General features: G+C 51.1%; 1 protein-coding gene across 2 annotated transcripts; it reads left to right on the top strand.

The window, feature by feature from the left end:
* Positions 1–402: 402 nt before the first annotated feature.
* LOC105469504 (mesenchyme homeobox 1) lies at positions 403–22,347 on the top strand. Of its 2 annotated transcripts, XM_011720592.3 has the most exons (3): positions 403–1,286; positions 19,075–19,247; positions 20,712–22,347. In XM_011720592.3, the coding sequence occupies exons 1-3, from the start codon at positions 818–820 to the stop codon at positions 20,832–20,834; spliced, it is 765 nt and encodes a 254-aa protein (XP_011718894.1). In that variant the 5' UTR covers positions 403–817; the 3' UTR covers positions 20,835–22,347. The 2 variants fall into 2 exon arrangements, with proteins under 2 accessions (XP_011718894.1, XP_070939318.1); XM_071083217.1 differs by lacking the exon at positions 19,075–19,247 and having other exon boundaries at positions 20,712–22,336.
* Positions 22,348–23,214: the final 867 nt, after the last annotated feature.

The raw sequence follows: 23,214 nt of genomic DNA, 5'->3' as shown, positions 1-23,214 counted from the left end.
CCTCACTTCACTCCCTGGAATTTGGCATTTGACGGATTCTGAATCTGACTTAAGGCTTTTTCTAAATCCAAGACTTGGGGAATTTTGTTAACAGTGCAATAAAAATAACTTCATAGTGTTACAGGAGGCACATTAAAGACGGTGTGTGTGTGTGTGTGTGTGCGCGCGCGCGCGCGCGCGTGAGTGCTGCTTTCTTTAAAATAAAAAAAAAATACAGACAATGTTTCTTTAAAAGTCTCCATCTGCAAATCCCATTAGATGTGCATATAAGGTTTCTGATGATTAATAGTTGCCTGCTAGGGTTTTGGTTGGAGGGGATCTTGTGTGTGCGGGTTAACCCCTCCCTCTCCTCTCTCACATTTCACTTCAGAAATTTGTCACTCTCTCCCCACCGCAGGATTTAAAGTGTGTCCCAGCAGCCCTGGTCCAGCCCTCTGCAGGCATTTGCTCTGGGCTCCAGGACGAGCTCCTCCTCAGCTGGTGCTTCTGGGTTGGGACAGTGAAAATGTTTAGTGTCACTGGCGACAAATACACGTACAGGGGACCCCAGTAGGCAGGCTGGTGCATTGGAGGGGCAGGAGCAAGCCCAATATAGGTGTATGCACACACATAGGAGTAGCTGGCCACATGTGTGTGTACTTTAAGGAGAGACTTTAGTTTTGTTTTGTTTTTTTTTTTTTGGTTCCTGGGGTAAATTTTCTGTTGAATATTTTTCCCTCCTATTTAATTTTTTTTCTTTTGCATTTTTAAAAATTTGAACATAAAAAGTATAAAGAATCAAATCTTTGAAAGGACTGAGGCGTGCAGCGGACAGCAGATGGATCCCCCGGCCAGCAGCTGCATGAGGAGCCTCCAGCCCCCAGCCCCTGTCTGGGGCTGCCTTCGAAACCCCCACTCAGAAGGCAATGGGGCCTCAGGGCTACCCCACTACCCGCCCACCCCGTTCTCCTTCCACCAGAAACCAGACTTCCCGGCGACAGCGACGGCAGCGTACCCCGACTTCTCAGCCTCCTGCCTGGCGGCCACCCCACACAGCCTGCCTCAGGAGGAGCGCATCTTCACTGAGCAGCACCCTGCTTTCCCACAGTCCCCCAACTGGCACTTCCCTGTCTCAGAGGCCCGGCGCAGGCCCAACTCAGGCCTGGCAGGGGGTTCCAAGGAAATGGGGACCAGCAGCCTGGGCCTGGTGGACACCACAGGAGGCCCAGGCGAGGACTACGGGGTGTTTGGGAGCACTGCCAATGAGACAGAGAAGAAATCATCCAGGCGGAGAAAGGAGAGTTCAGGTAGGTGGCTCAGGAGCAGCTGATCATTCCTTTACTGTGTGACCTTGGGGAAGTTACTCACCCTCTCTGTGCCTAGGTGCTCTGTCCATGAATTTCTGTCTAGCCTATCCAAATGCAGGAGACTGGACCAGTTACCTTTGGGGTTTCTTCCACTGAGAGTTCTAGGATTCTCTGGTGATGGGGACCGTGTCTGTGTCCCAGCACTCCTGGGCCCCAGGAAGGGTGTCCCAGCGAGAGAATGAAACAGGATCCGCAAGGATTTGGACACGTGAAATGGATCCTCTGGGTGCAGACTGGCGAGGGCTGGTGAGAGGCTTTCCTGCATCAGGCTGCCATTGAGTCATGCTCCTCCCCACCATGCTTTGGCCAGCCCCAAGTGGTGCTAGAGCCACAGGGCTCGTTTACCAGGGAAGTCAGCTGAGATTAAGGCTCTGAGAGCTAAGACTGAAGCTGGGACCCTGGGTGGCCACCCACAGCCAAGACCCTATGTGTCCAGGAGCCTAGAGGCAGAGAAGCAGGCCTGCAGCTGGATAGGAGAGTCCAGGGGTGAGGGGGAGATGGAGGACTGAGGTTTGGGGTATCACCCTGTGGAGCTGGGCCATGTCCAGGCCAAGGGGACAACTTAGCATGCTGAGATCTGGCTGAGCCCCCGGGAAGGCAGCCCCGCAAGGAACTGTGAGGGATGGGCAGCCTCCAGGAGAGTCAGGCAGCCAAGGGAGTCCGTGCTGGAGTCCCAGAGGCTGGAGGATGAGGTTGGCCTATTTGTTAAGATTCCAGCTGAAACCCTTCTCTTCCCCAGGGTGGGGACCTGCTGTTTCCTCACCTCCCCACCAGGCCCTCCCTGGTTTCTCACACTGCCTGTTCATCTTTTGTCTGGTTCCTCGTCCCGGCCTTGTTCGGAACAGGGCAGTGCCCAAGCCTCCTGCCCGCACTGCCCTGTTTTCCTCCTGACAGCTGCCCTCAGGGGCACGCCTGTCTGTCGGAGCCTGTAGACGACCTTCCCATGGGGCTAAGAAGGACAGGCCAGAAAAGAAGGGCACCAATGAACAGGTGGGAATGCTTTGTGCTTTGCTTTATCAGCACAGCTTTCCCGAGTTTCTGCTCTTAGCCAAGCCCAGGAATGCTCTGGGTGAATAAAGGGGTCTTACCCAGAAAAGCTCAAGCTGAGAGGAAGAAGAGGCCGGCAGAGGTGTGTCAGCAGTGGGATGTGCCCTGATGGAGAGGCTTACGGTGCCATGGGATACCGACGTCAGCTCTTTTGAGTCCCACGGGTTTGGGAGATAGGGACGGCAGGTTTTATTAGTATCTCGATTCTCTCAATCTGCAAAATGAAAGACTGAAAGTTTGTGAGAACACAGAAAGAATGGGGTCAAAATAGAGTGAGCAGCTCATCTCCATTTGCCCAGGACTTTTCCAGTTTTAGCACTGAAAATCCTGTGTCCTGGGAAACCCCATGGTCCCAGGCAAACAGGAGAATTGGTCACTCTAGAAGTGAGCTCAAACCCCAGGCTTCAGGCCCCCGATGTCACACCCTTCAGTAGATTTCCAACGCAATCCTCATTTTGAAATGATGTTTGGTTTCCCTGCTTGAAGAAGCCCCTCAGTGAGCTCACAATGAGTAATAGGAACCCTAGCAGCCCTTGCGGCTGCTAAATAGAAGGGCCCTTTAAACCTCCAGCCAGTTAGATCCCCATCCCGCAAACTAACTCATCCTACCCCAGGTAGGAAATGTGCTAAGGATGAGAAGGGACTCTCAGCGACTTGACTCTGAGCTGGGTTGAAGAGCTCTCCCCTTGGTGGCGGCACCCGGCACCGTGGCTCCTTCCTCTCTGCCACTTTCCAGGGAACTGAGAGCCAAGGGCATTGAAAAGGGATAGCAAAGCCAAGAGCCTGCTGGGCTCAGGCAGAATCTTCCAGCATTCCGAGTCTCAGCAAAACCCAAATGCACCAGCTCTCTTTTTGGCAAGTGACCGATGGCCCTGCAATGCAGAGAGAGCATTCACGCTAAGCAGCTGGCCACCCAGGAGTACAGGGACACCCTCTGCTGAACGGCCTGCACACTTCAGAGTCAGACTTTGGTGGAGGGAGGTTCCCATCCGCAGAGGCCCTGGGCTTCCCTAAGGGTCCCCTCGGGAGCACCAGTAGCAGGTGAGGCAGGGCCCAGAGAGCTGACTCTCACTCATCCCTCTGTGATTCCAGACAAACTCGCTGTTCAGCATGGAAATCTTTATTGCTCAGATGCTTGAGTCCTCCTTTGGAATTTAACTGAAGGGGAGGAAGGAGGCAAGAAATATCAGCTTCATAAGAGCCCAAAGAAGGGGGAAAGCGACCCAAGGCTCACAACCTACTCCAGGAATTTGGAATTTAGCTCAGAAAAGGCAAACCCACAGAGAGCTCCCCACCCAACCCTACCAATCCTGAGTCTGTAATCGGATCCTATCTCTAAAATTGTGATATTTTGTTCATTATCAATTTTTGGCATTAATTTTGATTTTTACAAATATTGCCTTAAAATACATTTTGTTGTTGTTGTTGAGATGGAGTCTCCATCTAACTCCCAGGCTGGAGTGTAGTGGTATAATCTCAGCTCATTGCAACCTCTGCCTCCTGGGTTCAAGCGATTCTCCTGCCTCAGCCTCCTGAGTAGCTGGGATTACAGGCGTGTGCCACCACTCCCGGCTAATTTTTGCATTTTTAGTAGAGTCGGGGTTTCACCATGTTGGTCAGGATGGTCTTCAACTCCTGACCTCGTGATCAGCCCGCCTCAGCCTCTTAAAGTGCTGGGATTACAGGCATGAGCTACCGAGCCCAGCCTGCCTTAAAATATTATTGTTCTTGATTACAGAGGGTTTGGGAGTGCCCTTGCATTTGGGCCTCCCCAAGTCCAGGCTGAGTGGTCCCTGGAAGGTTAACTATCATTGATCAGAAACGTGTTTTCCATAGTTCTTCCTGGCCAGACAGACAGGCTACAGTGTCATCACGGCAACTTTTGGCTGCATGACTTTGGAAAAGTTCTTAACTTCTTCCAGCCTTTGTTTCCCTAGCTGTAAAATGGGAATATAGCAGTGGCACCTTCCATAGAGAGTCTCTCTGTGAAGGTTAGATGCAGTGATCCATGAGATTAACTCTGTGCCTGGCACATAGTGAGAGTTCAATAAATAGCAGCTATGAATGGTATTAGGCCCATATTTCCTGAACCAGCCTTCAGAAGATAAGGTCTGACAAATATTTCTATATTTATGGGGATGGTGGAATTGAATATTTCAATTGTGCTGTCTCAGAAATTCCTGAGTCTAGGGAACTTCTGGCAATCATTTTGGTCCAGTTGTCATCAGGAGCTCAGAGACCTGCTGGAGAGGTTGTGGGGTGAGTTGGGCCTGGCAAATGCACCCCGTATTGAGAGGCTGAGAAGCCCCCAGAAATGGAAAGTTTATTGCAAAAGGAATGTTCTCTGCTCTTCCTTCCTCCTCTGCCATCTCCTTCAACTGCTCCCTGCTCACTCCCAGTGGAATCTGGAGCTGATCTACTCAAAGAAATTATCAAGAAAGCAAGGGTTGGCCCGGCACAGCGGCTCACGCCTGAAATCCCAGCACTTTGGGAGGCTGAGCTGGGCGGATCACCTGAGGCCAGGAGTTCAAGACTGGCCTGGCCAACATGGTGAAACCCCGTTCCTACTAAAAATACAAAAAAAAAAAAAAAAAAGAAAAAATTAGCCAGGCGTGGTGGCAGGCACCTGTAATCCCAGCTACTTGGGAGGCTGAGGCAGGAGAATAGCTTGAACTCAGGAGGTGGAGGTTGCAGTGAGCAGAGATCATGCCACTGCACTTCATTCAGCTTGGGTGACAGAGCGGCACTCCATCTCAAAAAAAAAAAAAAAAAAAAGAAAGAAAGCAGGGTCCCTGGCCCTTGGCACTTCCCCACCCTGGAGACAAGCATGGTGTTATCTTACCCAAACCACTCCCAGCCCTAGGCCAATGGGGGTTAAAGACCCCTGCTGGCAGGGACAGCTGTGAGGCCACTGTTGTTTTCCCCCAAACTGTCCTTGCTACTGTGGTTGTCTTTAATTTATGGGAATAAGGGATTTTGCGGTGGTTTCCTGATGGGGTTCAAGGGAAGGTTGCATGTGATTAGAGTGGCTGCAGGTGAATCTGATCGCCCGCCTGGGAAAGCTGTGGTGCTAGAACTCAGCACTGCTCCCTCCTGCTCTCATGTCCTCACTCTGCTGAGACGTGCCTTTAATCAGACGTGATTTGTCTCATCCTTCTTCAGCTCCAACACGTGTGTTCCCAGAGCTGTCCTACCCCAATTTCTCTTTGCAAGACCTGCTCTCTGCCTGCCCCTGCCCAACCACAAATTTGCCTAAGGTATAAAACTCCACAAATAGGCCTCTCTCTCCTCTTCCCTCCTGATGCCGCTTTACAGGCCACCTCCCCAGCCCAGTTCCCCTCCACTACCCCTGCCACGAAGCCACACCAGGGGACTGACCTTGCAAACACATCCTGCATTTTCTTCCCTGTCTCTGACTGTGCTCTGGTGGTTTCTCCTTGCTTAGAGTACCCTCCCCTTCCCCATACTTCTGCCTGTTGAAATCCTACTTAAAAATCACCAGCTCAAAAACAACCCCTTACAATAATATTTTTATCCTTCTTTTTCAAATATTTATAGCCACACTTGTATATAACATGGTATCAAAGAAAGCTACAGTTAAGAAGTTTCAAAGTCTAGTATCTGCTACAGTCTGTGTTGATTTTCTCACTTTAGCTTGCAGTTGTTTCATAAAGCAACTCTTCTGAGGTTTCTTACCGGGGACATCTTATATTTGAAATCTCCTTTTTAAAAAATCGTGGTCAAATATACATAACATAAAAGTTACCGTCTTAACAGTTTTTAAGTGACACAGTACAGTAGTTGTGCAATCAATTTCTAGAACTTTTAATCTTGTAAAACTGAAACTCTATATCCATTAAACAACGCCCCTTTTCCCTTCCCCCACCCCCTAGCAATCACCATTCTACTTTCTGTTTCTAAGCATTTGACTATTTCAGATACCTTATATAAGTGAAATCATGCAATATTTGTCATTTTTGTGACTGGCTGATTTCACTTGGCATAATGTCCTCAAGTTTCATCCAGGTTGTAGCAAGTGACAGGATTTTCTTCTTCTTCTTCTTCTTCTTTTTTTAGAAAGATGGGGCCTTGCTATGCTGCCCAGGCAGGTGATCAACTCTGGGCTTCTAGCAATCCTCCCACCATGGCCTCCCAAAGTGTTGGAATTATAGGTGTGAGCCACCACGCCTGACCTCCTCCTTTCTGAAGACAATAACATTCCATTGTATGGATATACCAAATTTCTTCCTTCTTTCCTTCTTTCTTTCTTTCTTCTTTTTGAAACGGAGTCTCACTCTGTTTCAAATGGATAATTTCTTTATCCATTCATCTGTTGATGAACATTTAGGTTGCTTCCACCTCTTGGCAATTGTGAATAATGCTGCAATGAACATGAGTGTGCAAATACCTCCTGGAGAGTGTACTTTCTTTCTCTTTCTTTTTTTGAGACCGAGTCTCACGCTATTGCCCAGGCTGGAGTGCAGTGGCGTGATCTCAGCTCACTGCAACCTCCGCCTCCCGTGTTCAAGTGATTCTCCTGCCTCAGCCTCCTGGGTAGCTGGGACTATAGGCGCCTGCCACCACGTCTGGCTAATTTTTTGTATTTTTAGTAGAGACGGGGTTTCACCGTGTTACCCAGGATGGTCTTAATCTCCTGACCTCATGATCCACTGACCTCAGCCTCCCAAAGTGCTGGGATTACAGGCGTGAGCCACTGCGCCCGGCCTTTCTTTTTTTTGAGACGGAGTCTTGCTGTCGCTCCAGCTAGAGTGCAATGGCGCACAATCACGGCTCACTGCAACGTCTGCCTCCTGGGTTCAAGTGATTCTCTTGCCACAGCCTCCCAAGCAGCTGGGATTACAGGCGTGCACCACCATGCCTGGCTAATTTTTGTATTTTTAGTAGAGAGGGGTTTTACCATGTTGGCCAGGCTGGTCTCAAACTCCTGACCTCAGGAGATCTGCCCACCTTGGCCTCCCAAAGTGCTGGGATTACAGGTATGGGCCCCAATCTCCTCTTCTTTTTTTTTTTTTTTTTTTTTTTGAGACGGAGTCTCACTCTGTCGCCCAGGCTGGAGTGCAGTGGCCGGATCTCAGCTCACTGCAAGCTCCACCTCCCGGGTTCGGGCCATTCTCCTGTCTCGCCTCCTGAGTAGCTGGGACTACAGGCGCCCGCCACCTCGCCCGGCTAGTTTTTTGTATTTTTTAGTAGAGACGGGGTTTCACCGTGTTAGCCAGGATGGTCTCGATCTCCTGACCTCCTGATCCGCCCATCTCGGCCTCCCAAAGTGCTGGGATTACAGGCTTGAGCCACTGCGCCCGGCCTCCTCTTCTTATAAGGACATCAGGCAGATTGGATTGGGACCCACCCCAACAGCTTCATTTTAACTTAATCCCCTCTTTAAAGGCCCTATGTCCAAATACAGACACACTCTAAGGTACTGGGGTTAGGGCTTCAACATAGGAATTGGGGAGGGAAGCACAATTCAGTCCATACAGGGACTGTATGGGGACAGGAACAAGGGACAAGGTTCAAGCTGTGGCACAGACCTTTCAGTTGAAAACCCCCTTAGTGAAAGCAGTACCTCAGATGTGTGCCCAACCCCAGAGCTTTCCTAGCTCAGGGTCCTGTCGGCTGGTAGAGATTTTCCACTGAGACAGGAAGTTGTTTCTAGCCACAAGCAGATCCCTGAATTCCTATCTTACACCAAGAACAGACATAAAAAGTGGAGGCAGTTGGCCAGGCACGGTGGCTCACACCTGTAATCCCAGCACTTTGGGAGGCCGAGGTGGAAGGATCACGAGCTCAAGAGATCAAAACCATCCTGGCCAAAATGGTGAAACCCTGTCTCTACTAAAAATACAAAAATTAGCTGGTCGTGGTGGCATGTGCCTGTAGTCCCAGCTACTTGGGAGGCTGAGGCAGGAGAATCACTTGAACCTGGGAGGTGGAGGTTGCAGTGAGCCGGGATCGCGCCATTGCACTCCAGCCTGGGTGACAGAGCCAGACTCCATCTCAAAAAAGAAAAAAAACTTGCAAGCCTGTAATCCCAGCACTTTGGGAGGCCGAGACGGGTGGATCACGAGGTCAGGAGATCGAGACCATCCTGGCTAACACGGTGAAACCCCGTCTCTACTAAGAAATACAAAAAACTAGCCGGGCAGGGTGGCGGGCGCCTGTAGTCCCAGCTACTCGGGAGGCTGAGGCCGGAGAGCGGCGTGAACCCGGGAGGCGGAGCTTGCAGTGAGCTGAGATCCGGCCACTGCACTCAGCCTGGGCTACAGAGCGAGACTCCGTCTCAAAAAAAAAAAAAAAAAGGGCCGGGCGCGGTGGCTCACGCCTGTAATCCCAGCACTTTGGGAGGCCGAGGCGGGCGGATCACAAGGTCAGGAGATCGAGACCACGGTGAAACCCCATCTCTACTAAAAATACAAAAAATTAGCTGGGCGCGGTTGTGGGCGCCTGTAGTCCCAGCTACTCGGGAGGCTGAGGCAGGAGAATGGCGTGAACCTGGGAGGCGGAGCTTGCAGTGAGCCAAGATCGCGCCACTGCACTCCAGCCTGGGCTGGGCGACAGAGCGAGACTCCGTCTCAAAAAAAAAAAAAAAAAAAAAAAAAAAAAAAGAAAAAAAACTTGGAGGCAGTTTTAGGAGTGAATCTCTAAAGAAGGGGGTTGTTTGACAGAGGAAGGGAGAAAAGAGGCAAATGGGGCTGGGTGTGGTGGCTCACGCCTGTAATCCCGGCTCTTTGGGAGGCTGAGGTGGGTGGATCACTTGAGGTTCAGGAGTTTGAGACCCGCCTGGCCAACATGGTGAAACCCTGTCTCTACTGAAAATACAAAAATTAGCTGGGCATGGTGGCTCACACCTGTAGTCCCAGCTACTCAGGAGGCTGAGGCAGGAGAATGGAGTAAACCTGGGAGGCGGAGCTTGCAGTGAGCCGAGATCACACTTCTGCACTCCAGCCTGGGCGACAGAGTGAGACTCCGTCTCAAAAAAAAAAAAAAAAAAAAGAAAAGAAAAGAAAAGAATGCAATGGTAGAGATGAGAATGAAATAAATGAACAACCCCAATAAGTGTCACCTGGGTCACCAGAGTGATGCCAAGTCCCATACAAGTGACCTCATGCCCACGCTCACCCCCTTGCTGGGCTACACGGCACAGTAATAGGAGGAAGGGTGGTCAGAGACTAAGGTCAAGTGCATTAACCAGGTAGCCCTGGTTCAGGTTCCTGATCCACAACTTCCTGGCTGTGTGGACGTGGGTAAATCCTAACCCTCCCTGAGTCCCAGTCTCCTCTGAGGAATGAGGATAGCAGTACCTACTTCATAAGGTAGGTGGCTGTGGGACTAAATGACATCAGAGATACAGAGTCCACAGCCAACACTTGGTAACCCCTAGGTCCAGTTTTCCCAAACCTGCAAATGAGCACTCCTCTCTCTTTAAAGTCCTCCCCTGATGCTAGCTGGCTACACCAGGTTTCCCACGTTCAAAGACAGGCCAGAGTGTCCTGAGCTCTGCTGGAGTCTTTGCCCCCTGCCGTCAGCCGGGCCTGCCTGATACTGATGATGCTACTGGCCTAGGGTTGTGGCAGTGCTGGGTGGGGTGTGGTTTGAGGGGTGCACAGCTGCAGCAGCCCCTCTTGTCCCGAGTCCATATCCAGAACCCCCAGTGAGGAAGAAGTCTTATGGTCCAGAGTGGCCAGCGTGGGAGGGGAGACAGCAATTCCACACTGAGCCAGTATCCCTCTAGGCATCCCCGGCCTCCTGGTTAGAGCTCCCCTAACCTCCTCTTCTGACAAGCAAAGAAAGCTCAGAGCCCAATGCAGGACTCAGGCCTTGGCCACCATCTGAACTCAGAGGCTCCAGCACAAATCCCATGCCTGGGCTTGCTCAGGCCCCTGATCAGGTACAGTCGGAGGCTCTGGAGAAAGTCCATTTCTGCTGAGGCAGCAGAATCCTGACCAACATCGAAGAGGGAAAAGTCCAGTGAGCCCGTGAGCTGTAAGAAGGTCAGCCCAGGAATTGCCTCAGCTCTGCTCCGCCACTCTCCCATGCTAGGGACTCAGGAGTCCTGCCCACTCACCTATTTCTCTGGCTTGAATAAATCAGCAGCACTTGGGCCCAGGGAGGGGGGATAATTCAGAATCCTTTCTGCCTGAGAGGCAGGACTCACAGCCCCTGCAGACCTCCAGAACTGGACCTTTTCCCCAACTCCCTCTCTGCCCATAACTTGGGCTTCTTACCCAGTTTGGTTCGCTGGCCTCTGGCCAGGAGCCACCCCCATCCTTTTCAGGTTTTTTTTTTTTTTTTTTTTTTTTTGCATGCAAAGGTAGAGGAACAGTGTGAGCAGTGGGCCTGGGTCTCAAGCCCACACTTCCTTTGGTGACAGCTGAGGGTGACATATGGAACTTATAAACATAAACAAAACCCAGAACTACTGATGCCTCTCCCCATCCCCTCTTGAAACCTCCCCATCCCCTCTTGAAACCCTCACCAACCCACCCCACCTGGGACTCTCAGCAAAGACTATAGCACCAGGGTTTTTTTGCTTTTTTTTTCCTTTTTTTGACGGAGTCTCGCTCTGTCACCCAGGCTGGAGTGCAGTGGCGCGATCTTGGCTCACTACAAGCTCTGCCTCCTGGGTTCATGCCATTCTCCTGCCTCACCCTCCCAAGTAGCTGGGACTACAGGCACCCACCACCATGCCCGGCGAATTTTTTGTATTTTTAGTGGAGACAGGGTTTCACCATATTAGCCAGGATGGTCTCGACTCCTGACTTCATGATCCATCCGCCTCAGCCTCCCGAAGTGCTGGGATTACAGGCGTGAGCCACCGCACCCAGCCAGCATTAGGCATTTTCATTCCAGAAAAACCTGCCTCTCTCCCATGAAACATCCCCTGAATTCCCTGGCCCCACTCCTGGGCTCCTCAGAGAGGCTGGGAGCCCTGCCCATGTCTCTTTAGGCACCTACAGGAGAGGAAAAGGGCCTGGACACGGGGGTGGGGCAGGGCTCAGTGAGAGAGTCAGGCCAACCCCAGGAAGCCAGGGAGATCCTGGATGTGAACATCCAACCAGTCTTGGGCTGGCTCCATCCAAGTCTTGTCTATTTCCATGGGCTTTGACTGCTCCTTCTGAGGTTGAAAGTAGGAGAGCTTACGAGGACATCAAAGTGTCTATGCTGTGACAGTGCAGGAAGCTACAGACACCATTTTCAGAGGATTTGCCAAGGTTTCACCTACTGATGTCATGCTTCAAATATTCCCTTCTTCTTCCCTCTCTGGGGAGTCCCAGGGAGACAGATCTGAACCCAGACCCAGACAATGCCCCTAGGATAGGCACAGCTTCCATACTCATCCTCTCCCAAGGGCAGTGTGACACGAGGCTATAGCCCTAGACTGGTCTCAGGGGCCTTGGGCAAGTCATTTAGTCTCTGAGTCTTAATTGCTCGTATGTTCAATGGGCTAATGTGTACCTTACCTACCTAATGGAATAATTAAGAGGATACGATAGGAGACAGCCCAATAGGGTGGAAACAGCTTCCTATCAAGAAAATCTGAGTTCTAGGCCCAATTCTGCCCCTAACTTGCTGTGTATCCTTACATGAGTTCCTTACCTTCTCTAGGCTCACCTATAAAATGAAAAGGTGACATTGATCATCTCTAAGTCCCTCCCACCTCTACTTTCTATGATTCTGTAGTATCTGTGAAAGCCTAAAAGAAGTTCTCTTTGGAGGAAAGAAATCCCTTGTCAACTGCACAGTGCTATTTGAATATGAGGCATTTGGCCTCCTGTCTGGTTTGGATATGAATTTATGTAAATTGGTGCCCTCAGAGTTGGACTGTAGAGTACAGAACTCCAGAAAGGCATGTTCCACTGGGTCTGTCTGAACCTCCCCGTAGCTCTGATAAAGCTGTCTGCTCACTTTAGGAAGGCCTGCCAAATGTGGCAGCTACGTATGAAATAATTTGCCCTGGATGGTGTGGAAGCTCATGGTGGAAACCGCAATCACACATACGCTGTTTGCATTTCTCTGGGCAGTTGACTGTTCCCTCACAGCCCTGCTCCAGCAGAGGGTGAGGGTCATGCAGGGGCTGGGGCAGGGCAGTTCCTCCCTAACCACAGAGGCAGCCCACTGAGGGCCAGCATCCTCCCTCCGTAATCCTGGAAGAGGCAGCTGTGGCCCCCAAGAGAGAAGCAGTGCGGGAGGAGTGATGTGAATTGCCATGTGACACATCTAGGTGTTGTGCCTGGAATCATGGGACTCCGAAGGCTGCAGCAATAGTGGCCTAGGCTGGGTGCAGTGGCTCATGCCTGTCATCTCAGCACTCTGGGAGGCTGAGGCGGTGGATCACCTGAGGTCAAGAGTTCAAGACCAGCCTGGCCAACATGGCAAAACTCCATCTCTACTAAAAATACAAAAATTACCCTGGCATGGTGGCAGGCGCCCATAATCCCAGCTACTCTGGAGGCTGAGGCAGGAGAATCGCTTGAACCCAAGAGGTAGAAGTTGTGGTGGTGAGCCGAGATCAGGCCATTGTACTCCAGCCTGGGTGACCAGAGTGAGACTCAGCGAAAGAAGAAAGAAGAAAGAAGAAGAAGGAAGAAGAAAAGAAAAGAAGAAGAAGAAGGAGGAAGAAGAAAAGAAAAGAAGAAGAAGAAGGAGGAAGAAGCAGCAGCAGCAGCTGAAAGGCCAGACATTTAAAAGAACCCTTTCTTTCACACAGGTCTGGAGATGTGGTGCCTTAAGGAGCATAGTGCTCTAACTCTGCCCATGAGTCATCTCAGATATAATCTCCAGTAGAACTCCTTCTGATGGTTCTCGTGAACAGAGCTTCAATGACATGCCAGGCACTGCCCTAGGTGTTAACGCCTGCTATCCAGCTCATGTTACTTCTCAGCCTGATAAGCACAGCAGGTGTAGCTATTCTTGCTTTGCAAATGAGGAAATTGAAGCTCCAGGAACCTAAAGGACTTGCCCAAGGTCCAAAAGCTCTTCCTCAGTGCCTCACTCACCTACGAGTGCTAAGGCCCAGGTTCACCAACAGGTCCTCTAACACTTCTGCATATATAACTTCCCTCCACACAGCTCGAGGCAGGGCGAGAGAAACGGCCTAGCAGAGCCCTGATTGTTGAGCCACGGGAAGGCTGGGGAGGGCTTTGGGACAGAGCATACAGTAAGAGCTCAGATCTGACTGAAGGGAGGAACTAGGAGCTGAGACAAGAATATGTGAAGTTGGAAGAGCCTCAGACTTCATCAAGGCTAGGGGTTCCCAACAGAAGAGAGAGTAGGGAGTGTAGGGCATCAGGGCTTATGTCCTGGGAAGGAACTCTGACACCAGCTCCCTGGCAGAAATAGAATCCAGTCCAATCCCATACTTCTACACATGGGGAAATTGAGGCCCACAGAGGCGAGGAAGGCTCCCTAACAAAGCTGTACTATCCTACTATCCTGGGAACAGACCATCCTGGGAAGCATGAGTTACTTTCCTTCTTTTTTTTTTTTTTTTTTAGACGGAGTCTCACTCTATTGCCCAGGCTGGAGTGTAGTGGCACGATCTCGGCTCACTGCAAGCTCCGCCTCCCAGGTTCACGCCATTCTCCTTCCTCAGCCTCCTGAGTAGCTGGGACTACAGGCACCCACCGCCATGCCCAGCTAATTTTTTGTATTTTTAGTAGAGACGGCGTTTCACTGTGTTAGCCAGGATGGTCTCTATCTCCTGACCTTGTGATCCGCCCGCCTCGGCCTCCCAAAGTGCTGGGATTACAAGCGTGAGCCACCACACCTGGCCTAGCAAGAGTTACTTTCATGTGGCAGGTTGCACGAACTATGCCCATGAGCAGGATGACCGAACAGCTCCCAGAAAGGGAATGCAAGTGCTCTTAGTGTTTCCATCTTGATGAATATGTTGCAATTTGTAATACTGTTGCAGAACAAAGAGAGCCATAACTTTCACTTCAACTTTCATAGCTTGCTTCCCATACTTCTGGTCCCTTCATCATTTCCAACAGTGGTGAACGTTGATCCCACTCTGGGAAGCTGACAAGGGACAACCGCTCTCCCAGAGCCAATATCCATCCCACCCACCATTAGTAGGTATTGCCCCCAGGTTCACACAGGGGGTTAGCTGAGACCCTCAGTTCCCGCCCTGGCTGCTGCTTCCTGTTTCCTCTGCCCCAGAGGCTAAATCAGGACAATGACAGACAGGAGAGGTGGCCAGGGATGGGGCATAGCTTGGCTGGCAGTGGTCAGCTGCCCTGCCCACACAACCAGGCCAAGACCAACTCCAAAAGGGTCCTCTCCTGCTTTTCCCTTTTCTCTCTAGGGAGGACTATGTGCAGAACTAGGGCGGGGAAAGTTGTTTTGGGGGACACCATGAGGCACCTGTACACACCTAAGCAGGCCTTGGAGAGTAGGTATGGGTAGCAAATCGGATAGTGCCCCCAGGACCTCTGGAAGTGGTGACAAGCCGAGCAGCCATGGTCCAGCTCCAGGCCCCAACCTGGGCCAGCTAGCCAGGAGACAGTGGAGAGCCTTGCCTCTAATCAGATAGATCTGGGTTCAAATCTCCCTTCTGTCACCTAAAAGCTGCCAGGCACACTGGGCAAGTTCCTGGGCCTGTCTGAGGCTGCCTCCTCTGTATAACAGGATGATTTAGCAAATACTTAGCAAGTACTTTTTCCTCTTCTCTCTAGGAGAATTATGTGCAGAACTGGTGGGGGCGGGGTGGGGGGGCAGTTGTGCCAGATACAGAAGCAACTATGGCTAGATGCTAGAGTGAGAAAAAGTGTTTCCCTGGGAGACAGCTATTAATCAAATTATCACACAAACCCAGGTAAGAGTACTAAAGGGGGTAAGAACAGTATTCACTCATAGGCTGCCCTGTGGTGAGGTTAAAGCTGCGGATGCCTCTGGGCACACTCAGAAGCCTTCAAGAAGCGCAGCTGTTTCTATCCCAGCCCTTCAGTGTCATCTCGTGGAACTGATAAATTGGAGAATATATTTGTCCAGCATTTTTAGATTTTTTTTTTTCTTTTTTGAGAGGGAGTTTTGTTCTTGTTGCCCGGACTGGAGAGCAATGGCGCAATCTGGGCTCAATGCAACCTCCGGTTTCCAGGTTCTAGCGATTCTCCTGCCTCTGCCTCCCGAGTAGCTGGGATTACAGGCATGCGCCACCACACTGGGCTAATTTTTTTCTGTTTGTTTGTATTTTTAGTAGAGACGGTGTTTCTCCGTGTTGGTCAGGCTGGTCGCGAACTCCCGACCTCAGGTGATCCACCCACCTCGGCTTCCCAAAATGCTGGGATTACAGGCGTGAGCCACCGCGCGTGGCTCTTTTTTTTTTTTTTTTTTTTTAAGATGTATTCTCACTCTGTCACCCAGGCTGGAGTGCAGTGGTGCAATCTCGGCTCACTGCAACCTCCGCCTTCTGGGTTCAAGTGATTCTCCTGCCTCAGCCTCCAGAGTAGCTGGGATTACAGGTGCCCGTCACCATGCCCGGCTAGTTTTTGTATTTTTAGTAGAGACGGGGTTTCACCATGTTGCCCAGGCTGGTCTTGAACTCCTGACCTCAGGTCATCCGCCTGCCTTGGCCTCCTAAAGTGCTGGGATTACAGGCGTGAGCCGCCACTTTTCAACTTTAATAGCATTTTGCACACACATATTAACGCGTTCAGTCTTCCAATAACCCTAGGAGGTAGGTGAAATTGTTTTCCTCAATTTCTTAATGAGGAGATCGACACCCAGAGAAGTTAAGTGATTTCCTCAGTCTCCAGCAAGGAGATTCAGGATTCAAGCCTCTGAGCAAGTCCTCTGGGCCATCCACTCCCCGCAACCGTGGAAAGGAAGGGCTGGGAAACACTGAGCCTCGGGACAGGAGGAGATTGGGAAACCAGTCCCCGACCGCGCCCGTCGTCTAAGCCCGGGTTTCCTGCCTCTCTCCGGGCCCGAGGGCCGGGCTGTGCTACAGGAAGCCCGTCATCCGCTTGTGAACGACCCTCCCGGGCCTGCTGCCAGGAGGGGGCGCGGGACTGGCGGCGGCCAAGGCCGGAGGGCTCCTCGGGGACCCCGGCCCGGGGCTGCGCGTCCTTCCCTCCAGCCCACGCTCCCGCTTCCGGAGAGGTCTGGACCTGCCTTCTCCGGCCTGGAGCTAGAGGCCGCCGGGCAGGCAGCCCGCGCCGGGAACTCGGCCCCCTGCCCTGCTTCCCGGGCGCGCCCCGCGGGCGGCCAACCCGGTTCGGACGCGGACCCCCGGGCCAGGGCGCCACGACACCCCTGACCCGGGCACCTGGACTATCAGGCCCCTCCCCCGCTTTCTCGGGTTCCCGGAACGGCGGCACCCACTCCCCTTCCATGCCTCGGCGGGGGCCGGGGACGCGCAAAGCGAGGTGGGCCGGGCCAAGTGCCCAAATCACTTTACCGCGCGCGTACTGCTAGAGAGCAGCCCAGCCCGAGGCAGACGGGCGCGGAGGCGGAGGACGCGGAAACTGAAATACAAAGGGATTGAGTGGAAAGCAATAGAGGGAGGTGCTGGGAGGGGAACCAGCTAGGCTCAAAGCTCCAAAGCGGATCGCCGGGTTAATGTGGGGTTTCTGCCTCGCCACCCACTCCCAATGCGGCTGCTTAGCCGACTGCGTAGGCGGCTTCTCTGCATTACACTAGCTGGTCTGAATTCCCCAGCCCAGCCGCCCAGGTAGCTTAGACCCGGCCTCTGAAAACACCGGATCCCTCTTTCCAACACTCCTCGCCAGCAAGGCAGAGATGGGTCTTTCAGGGAGCAGGAAGTTGGGGCGCAGGTTTCGGTAAAGCACCTCACTCGGAGCCACGGTTTCCGTGTCTAAAATTACAATGGGCCGGGCGCGGTGACTTACGCCTGTAATCCCAGCATTTTGGGAGGCCGAGGTGGGCGGATCACGAGGTCAGGAGATAGACAGCATCCTGGCTAACACGGTGAAACCCCGTCTCTACTAAAAATTAAAAAAAAAAAAAAAAAAAAAAAAAAAAAATTAGCCGGGCGTGGTGGCAAGCACTTGTAGTCCCAGCTACTCGGGAGGCTGAGGCAGGAGTATGACGTGAACCCGGGAGGAGGAGCTTGCAGTGAGCCGAGCGAGACTCCGTCTCAAAAACAAAAGAAAAAGGAGGACAATGAAGCGAACGACTTTTAAATGTTAAAGCCGCGCACGCATGGCTCCTGCAGCCATTCCCTGGCCATGTGGCATGCATCGCGAGTTAATTGTGTAGGTGTGTGGTCTTCTTCCCACCTCCTCTCCACCCACCACCTCCATTCATTAAAGTGAAGGTAGAGCTGCCTCCCACCCGTCTGCTCAAGAGATAACCATGCAACCCCTTTTATTTGTTCAGGACTTTATCGTTTGTAAGCCCTTCCTATATATATATATATATATATATATTTTTTTTTTTTTTTTTTTTTTCCCAAGACGGAGCCTTGCTCTGTTGCCCAGGCTGGAGTGCAATGGCGTGATCTCGGCTCACTGCAGCCTCCGCCTCCTGGGTTCAAGCGATTCTCTTGCCTCAGCCTCCCAAGAAGCTGGGATTACAGGCGCGTGCCACCATGCCCAGCTAACTTTTTGTGTTTTTAGTAGAGACGGGGTTTCACCATGTTGACCAGGCTGGTCTCGAACTCCTGACCTCGTGATCCGCCCACCTTGGCCTCCCAAAGTGCTAGGATTACAGGCGTGAGCCACCGCTCCTGGCCCCTACATATTTTTCATTTGAACAATATATGTATGTCAAATCGCCTGAATTTGATTCTTGTCTCCCACACCCCCTGGCTGAATAAACTTGGACAATTTGCTTAACTTCTCTGTGTTCATTTTCTGGTCCATAAAGTGAGACTAATACTAGAACCACTTAGTTGGGCTATTGAGGATTAAGAGGCTAATATATGTCAGGTACAGCACCTGGCACAGAGTGTGTTCCCTGACCCTGTTGACAGTTATGACTGAGCCCCACTGAATCTAACATGCAACCTCCTTCAGAGGGGTCCAGATGGTTTTCCAGATTTGGCCCTCTGGGGCAGATTCTGATTCGGTAGGTAGGTATGGGGCAGGCCTGAGATCCTTCAGATCTGAACAGCTCCCTGGTGCTGCTGATGCTGCTGGCACCCAGGCACTCCTTTGAGTGATGAGGTCTTAGAGCGGCGGACTTGAACAGCACCAGAGGCATCTGGAGGGTTTGCAAAAATAGACTGCTGAGCGCCATCCCCAGAGTTTCTGACTCAGTAGGTCTGGAGTGAGACTAGGATTTGCATTCCTAACAATCTCTCAAGTAATGCTGATACTGCTGATCTGAGGACCATAGTTTGAGGCTTTGTTTTAGAGCATCTCACCCCTCAAGCCTATGACCACAAGTAATGTCATACTGGGGGGTGGGCTGGGGAGTAGAGATCATTAAACAGCCAAGAGTAGCTTCTTGTGCTTTGGGAATAAAAGAAAGTTCCGGGAGGAGGGGCGGGGGACAGCCAAAAAAAAAAAAAAAACCTTCCCAGTTCTAATATGGGTAAGACACCAGAAGGAATAAAAAGGACAGTGTAGCTTTTTTCTCAGCATCCTGTAAAATTAAGGGAGAGTGGGAAAGACTGCCTAGTTGCTCAAGGGCAAAAGAAAGGGAATGGAATCTCCTTCAGCCCATGTCTTCCTGTTTTGGGGTCCTCTCTCCCCAGACAACCAAGAGAACAGAGGGAAGCCGGAGGGCAGCAGCAAGGCCCGCAAGGAGAGGACGGCCTTCACCAAGGAGCAGCTGCGAGAGCTGGAGGCGGAATTTGCCCATCATAACTACCTGACTCGGCTCCGCAGATACGAGATCGCGGTAAACCTGGACCTCTCTGAGCGCCAGGTGCGCCCCCTGCGGCCCCTCCTCTTATTTGCTCTCCCATCTCCCGCCCTTCCCTCCTTTCCCACCACCACTCCCTTCACCTTCTTTTTCTTCCTCCAGCCAGTCCAGTGGTTTTCAACTGTGGCCATACCTGAGAATAGCCTGGGGAGTTTTGGGTTTTTTTGTTTTTTGTTTTTTGTCTTTTGAGACGGAGTCTCGCTCTGTCACCCAGGCTGGAGTGCAGTGGTGCGTTCTCAGCTCACTGTAACCTCCACCTCCTGGCTTCAAGAAATTCTCCTGCCTTAGCCTCCTGAGTAGCTGGGACTACTGGCATGCGCCATCACGCCTGGCTAATTTTTGTCTTCTTTTTTAGTAGAGGCGGGGTTTCACAATGTTGACCAGGATGGTCTCAAACTCCTGACCTCAGGTGATCCGCCCTCCTCGGCCTCCTAAAGTGCTGGGATTACAGGCGTGAGCCACCATGCCCAACCCCTGGGGAGATTTTAATAGTGCTGATGTCTGGGCTCTACCCCTAGGGATGATTTTAATTGGCCTGGGATGGGATACAGGCCTCAGAATTTTTCAGAGGCCCCCTAGGTGATTCTCATATGCAGTTAGGTTGGGAGCTCTGGTCTGGCTATTCCCAAACTTGAGTATATGTTGGAATCCTCTAAGGCACTTGTTCAAAATATGGATTCCAGAGGTCTGGAGAGAGATTTTGCCATAATGAGTGGGCCTGAGAATCTGTATTTCTAGTACGTTCTCTAGGCGATCTGGATATGCAGCTGGTTCCTGGGCACACTTTGAGAAAAACTTCCCTGGCCCTTTGTTTTGGACTTTCCCTTCAGCCACCCCACACCCCCACACCCAGGCTCTGATATGGAATAATAGTAATAATAACAGTAATATTTGATAGCAGATTTCAGTTGATAGAGCGCTCTGCTAGAGGGCTGGATTTTGAATCAGAAGACTTAGATTCAAGTCCTGCCTCTATCACTTCTTCTAGCCCTGGGACCTCTGGGTCTCTATCTGTAAAATGGGATCATAATCCTGCAGGTAATACTCAAGCTTAGATGAGAAAATGTGCTGACCAGAGCTATCTAAACCAAAAAGTTCTCTATAAATGTGCCTAAGGATAAGGCTGATGACCTCTGCTCCCAGACCCTTGGGGAATGGAGGTAGGGCGCAGGGGGACCTGGCACAGGTGGGACAGGGCGTGTGAAGAGGGTGGGGCCAATGCAGAGTGTTTTTAGAACATGTTCCCCTGTCTGGGGCTTTATCCCAAGACACAAGACAGACCTCTGGGCAGATTGGTGTGTCCTCTCTTTGGTCTTAGTTCCTGGGGTGTTTGAGGGAGTAGAGAGTGGTAAGTGATGGTTTCAAGCTGGGGTCCCTGGAGTTACACCCTGGCTAGCCTGAGCATTGACATGGGGAGGAGGTCACACCAGCCCTGGAGTGCCCAAGCTCCTTTGCTTCCTCCCCTAGGTCAAAGTGTGGTTCCAGAACCGAAGGATGAAGTGGAAGCGTGTGAAGGGAGGTCAGCCCATCTCCCCCAATGGGCAGGACCCCGAAGATGGGGACTCTGCAGCCTCTCCAAGTTCAGAGTGAGATTCTGCGTGGAGGAAAAATGACTAAGGACTGAGCCCCCTACCCAACTACCCCCACCCCAATGCCACCTTTACCCTCTTCCTTCCCCAGCCGGGGCAGCCTCTCCACATCTTTCACTGACTCTTGGATATGAAACTGCCCAGCATTCCTGGGAGTCTTAGAGTTGTCCAGGAAGTTCTATCCAACCTCTTAGCAGCCTCTTCCCTAGGGCCTTTGCTCCCACACTCTTATGGAATCAGACAGAGATCCTACCAGGCCGGATGAATCTGGAAACAGCTTCAGAGACACTGCTTCTCAGGGTCTCTTGGCTGCCACCCATGCCTCCTCCTACTGCCGTTCTCCTGTGTCAGCCAGGCCTCCTTCTGGTCTGGACACCACCTGGCCTGGTGGGAGAGACGCTTTGGAACCAGCTGGCGACTCGGATAGTAAATGCTTCAAAAGGAAGGAAATGATGGAGACACACGCCCTTGCCCACCTTCCTCTATGGGCTGTATATCTGAGGCTTTGGGGCCCCTTAGTTGTCCCCAAACCCCAAGAAAAATCAGAATGTGGAGAGTCAAGGACAGCAACTCAGCTGCTGCAAGCCAGAAACCCATCCCTATCTCCAAATTTGTTGGCTAAGTGGGGACACTTATAAGCACTGACTAGAGAAGACAGAAAAATAGCCTCATGTAGGTTTCTGTGTCCCCATATAGGCCCGTCCACACAGGCTTGACTGGGTGGACAAGAATGAACCCATGACAGCACCTGCTGCTTCAAAATCAAAATCAATTTAGGGATATAGCAGGGGCTGTTGGGCTGTGCTCCAGAGAAAAGGAGCAGCTACTCCCTTTAAATCCACGATTTGTGGATTGAAAACCTCTCCAGATGCCCAGTTGCTGGGCTGAACAACTATGGGCTGGAAACAACGTAGAGTCTGGAAAGTGTCCCCTACATTCTGGAGGGGAGGGGAGATAATAAGGAGGGCTCAGATGAGGGCCTGGAGATGCGGAACCCTGGCATAGAAGGTTCTCTAGCTACAGTGTCCTGTGACTGCAAAAGGGGACGAGAAAATCCCTTTTCCTCCATGGCATGGATTTAAGCTCTTGCTGTGTGTTCTACAAATGCTGTTATTGTGGGAGGAAATGCTAGGTTTTTGTGTGTGGACTGCCCAGACCTCAGCCAGGTCTTCTGGAGATGCCACTTGAGGACTGCTGGCCAAAGAGCATGAGGGACTGAAGCCCTGGCTGCCTCAGCGCTCTGTCTCCCAACACCAGCTGGTGTTGCAGAGGGAGGTCAACGTGAGTTTGGATCTCTTGTACGCAGATGTAATCATTCACATGTAACCCCACCTCTCCACCCCAAAAAGGGCAAGAGCTGTGGAAAATGATTGCCAAATGAGATGGCTGGTTAGAGCATGATTTTTTCTAAAGCATACTTCATGTATTTTCTTAAGATTACATCAAACTAATTGTGCAAGGTCAATTCACTTTGTAAGAAAACTCTTGGAGAAATAAAATCAATAAAAAGCAAAGTTCCCAGGCCTTTTTCTTTGCAGAGCGAACAACCACAGCTCTTGTGTGCAACCTTCTGATTGACCAGACAATGTCTAGAAGCAAGAGAAAACGGCAAGAAATGATCTAGACAGAGCTGTCCCCCTTTAGTTTTTCAAAAAGTAGGTACCAAATATAATTGTTGCCCCAAAATTTTTTTTTCTCCCATGCAAATGCATGGTCTTCATTTCTCATTGTAAAAGTTTAGCTTTCAGTTTCCCTAAACTATGACCTATCAAATAGTCAGTGTTTTGTAAACAAAACATTGTTAATAGAGTAATCTTGACCACAAAGTAACCATTCCCAATGTTTAAATTCAAAGTTTGGAGATTTTATTTTTCAAGGTAGAAAAGTGTATATTAATAGTAGTAAAAATGACATAAGAAAAAATATCCCATATTCTCTGTCTTTTTTTTTTTTTTTTTTGAGACAGAGTTTCGCTCTTGTTGCCCAGGCTGGGACGCAATGTCACCATCTTGGCTCACTGCAACCTCCACCTCCTGGGTTCAAGTGATTCTCCTGCCTCAGCCTCCTGAGTAGCTAGAATTACAGGCATGCGCCATCACGCCCAGCTAATTTTTGTATTTTTAGTAGAGATGGGGTTTCTCCATGCTGGCCAGTCTGGTCTCCAGCTCCTGACCTCAGGTGATCCACCTGCATCTGCGTCCCAAAGTGCTGGGATTATAGGCATGAGCCACCACACCTGGCCTCTATGTCCTTTTTTTCTTTTCTTTTCTTTTTTTGAGACAGAGTCTCACTCTGTTGCCCGGGCTGGAATGTAGTGCCATCTCGGCTCACTGTCACTGCAAGCTCTACCTCAGCCTCCTGAGTAGCTGGGACTACAGGTG

This window comes from Macaca nemestrina, chromosome 17 (assembly GCF_043159975.1).
Source record: "Macaca nemestrina isolate mMacNem1 chromosome 17, mMacNem.hap1, whole genome shotgun sequence".
Taxonomy (NCBI): domain Eukaryota; kingdom Metazoa; phylum Chordata; class Mammalia; order Primates; family Cercopithecidae; genus Macaca; species Macaca nemestrina.
Note: the sequence above shows the minus strand (reverse complement) of the source record. Positions and strands in the feature narration are given on the sequence as shown.

Excerpts from the sequence above, each read along its gene's own strand:
- LOC105469504 (XM_011720592.3), top strand. The coding sequence starts at position 818 with ATGGATCCCCCGGCCAGCAGCTGCATGAGGAGCCTCCAGCCCCCAGCC. Across the intron at positions 1,287-19,074 it reads GCGGAGAAAGGAGAGTTCAG|ACAACCAAGAGAACAGAGGG; the intron begins GTAGGTGGCTCA and ends CTCTCTCCCCAG. Across the intron at positions 19,248-20,711 it reads TGGACCTCTCTGAGCGCCAG|GTCAAAGTGTGGTTCCAGAA; the intron begins GTGCGCCCCCTG and ends TTCCTCCCCTAG.